Raw genomic sequence first — 3,609 nt, 5'->3', positions numbered from 1 at the left:
AAAATCGTGCACCTATGGATGAGGACAGTGGATGGGGAGTGAGGGCGGGGGTGGGGCGGGAACTGGGAGGAGGGGAGTTATGGGGGAAAAAAGAGGAACAAATGTAATAATCTGAACAATAAAGATTTAAATTAAAAAAAAAAAGAAAAAAGAATTGAGGGCCTAGATGACAACATGGTTCAGAAACAAGGAAATGGATTCAAGACATATTCAGGAGACAGAACTAATCGAACTTAGTGACAAAGAACAAATGTGAAGGTGAAGAAGAAGGAAAAATTGAAGGCGACTCCCAGTTTCCAGCTTGAATGACTCAGTAGAGCTACTCAACAAGATTAGAAATACACGAGGAGGAATCGGGAAAGAATTTAGTTCTTCTATTAGGCACTCTAACTGTGGAGAGAGATTACTTTGGAAGTGGGTCTGAGAGTGATCAAAGTAAAGGTGCTCTGTGTGTGAATGAATGTGTCAAGTTAAAAGAGGACTGGAGTTAGAACCCCGAGGAACATAGAGAGAGGGCATTCCTCGAATCCAAGGCTCACATCTTCACTGCCACACTGGATTCCACTCCTTTGTGCTCCTTTAGTCTTGCTCCACCAACAGCCCCTTCCTCTCTTATAGCTCCAGACTCTTCCCATTAGCCTACATACATGTGAAAGTTTTCTCTGTACTAAAAAACGAGGCCCCTCCTGGACCATGCTTGTCTAGCTTTCACTGTATCTCATTCCCTTTCTAAATTCTTGAAAGAACAATCTAACTTCACTCTCTTTACTTCCTCATCTCCCATCCACCTGGCTTAAAGCAATTTGGCGTCTGCCTCTACCACTTCTACCAAACTGCTAACTGTATGGTCAGCAATCATCTCCTAACTAAAGAATTTAATGAACACCTTTTAGATCTTGTTCAACTTCTTTGGGGCATAAAAGTTTCTTGTAACTTTCTTTTCTTGGCTTTCAGGACACCACTGCTCTCACTCACTTCTACTATCTTCAACTGTTAGCCCTGACCCCCTGAGTGCTACATTGAACATTTTATCACTTAAAGCTTTTCAGGATAGGTGGAGGAATAAATACACAAATCAATTGGCCATTTCCAATAGGCAACAAAATTCAACCTGTCCCAAACTGCACTCTCTTGCCCTGCGTTTCCTCTGACTCTCTCCTCCACAATCCCCCTCCATCTGTAGTTTCTATATTTTTTACTGACACCTGAGGGGGGAAAAAAAGAGACAAATCATCACACTGTACACCTTAAACTCACACAGTTATATGGCACTTCTATTTCAATAGAGCGGTTTTAAAAAAAACTTTTTTTTAAAAAAAAAAAAAAAAAAAAAAAAAGCATCCTAGGCATGACCCTGTCACTAACTCCTGAGGATTAGTTTTACAAAGTGTTTCTTAGGATCTGCCCCCTCCTTTCTATCTGCACTGTCATTGCCTTAGCTCAGGCCCTTAGATCTTCTACATAAACTGTAATAGTCCCATCCTTACTGGTTCTCTCCCCTCCAACCCACCTTTGGATTGTAACCAAACCAAATGTACGAGAAGATAAGTCAGATCATGCTATTCCTTTATATATTTAACTAGAGGCCCGATGCATGAAATTTGTGCAAGAGTAGGCCTTCCTTCGCCCAGCTGCTGGCACCGGCTTCCCTCTGGCATCTGGAACCCAGGCTTCCCTCGCAGTCTTGGCTTTGTCCTGAAGCTCATCTGGAAGGACGTCCAGTCTAATTAGCATATTACGCTTTTATTATTATAGACTAGAGGCCTTGTGCACAAAAATTTGTGCACTCGAGAGGGTCCCTCAGCCTGGCCTGTGCCCTCTCGCAGTCTGGGACCCCTCGGGGAATGACCACCTGCTGGCTTAGGCCCGCTCCCCGGGGTATTGGGCCTAAGCTGGCAGTCAGACATCCCTCTGGCAGCCTGGGAGCCCTTGGGGGATGTCCACTTGCCAGCGGGGAGCAGGCCTAAGCTGCAGTCGGACATCCTTAGCGCTGCTGAGTAGGCAGGAGAGGCTCCCACCACCACCGCTGTACTGGCAGCCATCAGCCTGGCTTGTGGCTGAACAGAGCTTCCCATGTGAGAGCGCCCTGACCACCAGGGGGCAGCTCCTGCATTGAGCGTCTGCCCCCTGGTGGTCAGTGTGTGTCATAGTGACCAGTCACTCCCAGTCCTTCTGATGTTAGGGTCAATTTGCATATTACCCTTTTACTATATAGGATTATGTCCATAGTTTCTCTAGGACAAAAAAAAAAGAAGAAAAAAAGAAGATAGGCCCCTTCATTAACTATTCTCTGCCCACCTTTCTGATCGAATCTTTATGTCCTACACACTAGGGCCCTGTGCTCTACCTGGCCCCACTGAGGTTCTTGAGGCAGGCTGTTTCCTCTGCTCGGAGTCCCCATTTCACTTTCCTGTGCCGCTAAGAGAACTCTTGCAAGGCTTCTAAGCCAAGCGCCCTGCCATAATCTCTGTGGTCACAAGCAGCCACCAGCCTGAGTGTCAAAGGAGCAGGCTGGACCTGCCCCCACTGGATTACTTCTCACACTGCAGGACTCCTGTAGGCCGCCCTGGGATATAAAGGGATCTGCGCTCATCAAGCGGCAAGTTCAGGTGCTGTCTTCTCTTCATTGCTGCGCCCCTCACCCCTTTAACCAGGGGTTACACAAGTAATGCATGTTCAATAAGAGCGTGTGGATCTTTTCTCCTCAGGGGAGAGAAAACCCGGAGGGTTCTCGGGCATTGGACAGGGCTGCTATCACCGCCAAAGGGGTCGCGTGCAGCACCACCCCTAACCCCTAGGCGGCGCCCGTGCGGCTCCGCTGTTCTGCAGCTCGAGAGGCTCCGGCCCGGGACTCCCCGCCGCGCAGGCATCCACGCACGGGGGCGGGGCCTCTCGTCCCCACTCACCGCCCATTCGGGCCTCCCGGCAGCGCCGCCTCCTGAGGGGCGGGCCCGGCAGGCATCACCTTTCAAAACCAGAACGCGCCAAGGCGGAGGTGACGATAGGAGTACCTGATAGGAGCCGCCGGTCCAGGCCAGATCCGCCAGGATCACTCGGCCATTAGCAATGCAGCTGTAAGTGATCGTCATTGTGGGCGGGCCGGTGGAGGGCAGGTTCCCGCCAGACCCAACCGCCCGCGGTAGCCTCGGGGCGGAGACTGGGGCGGGGCTCTGGAGGGGGCGGTGTATGCGCAGGCGCGAGGAGCGGTTGATTGGCAGTGAGGGAGGCGGGGCCATTTCTTGCCCGGGCTGAGTCTGTGCTGAGCTGGGGGGCGGGAGCAGGGGCCGAGGTTTGTGGAAAAACTAGCTTTGGGTGAGTGAAGCCCTTCTTTGTGGCCATCCTTAAAACCACTGAAGAGCCAGTTTACTTCACAGTGCCCACCTACAGAGAATTCATTCACAATCTAACACATGTAAAATATAGACCTTGATTTAAAATAAAATTCATTCATTAACTCAAGCATTGGTTGAACTCGCACGATGTGCTAAGTGCCTTAGGTTAGCAAGTATGCATAGCTGTAGGCCTCGCTGAGGAGGTCGTATTCTAGAAGTGGTTACAGAGGTACATGCAGATAAGTGCCAATCTCAAGTGATATATATATATATGATG

The 3,609-nt window shown here is 49.6% G+C and overlaps 1 protein-coding gene across 1 annotated transcript in view; it reads right to left on the bottom strand.

Annotated features, from left to right (window-relative positions):
- The window catches only part of LOC107181561 (vesicle-associated membrane protein 7-like), a 23,546-nt gene extending 20,457 nt beyond the window's left edge, over positions 1-3,089 (bottom strand). The window contains exon 1 of the mRNA XM_015557640.1: positions 3,012-3,089. Coding sequence (XP_015413126.1) covers positions 3,012-3,089 — 78 coding nt within the window. The remainder of the gene's footprint in view (positions 1-3,011) is intronic.
- Between the last annotated feature and the right edge of the window lie 520 nt (positions 3,090-3,609).

The sequence above is a fragment of the Myotis davidii genome, unplaced genomic scaffold (genome assembly GCF_000327345.1).
Source record: "Myotis davidii unplaced genomic scaffold, ASM32734v1 scaffold449, whole genome shotgun sequence".
NCBI classification, from domain to species: Eukaryota; Metazoa; Chordata; class Mammalia; order Chiroptera; family Vespertilionidae; genus Myotis; species Myotis davidii.
This window is presented reverse-complemented; position numbering and strand designations above follow the sequence as displayed.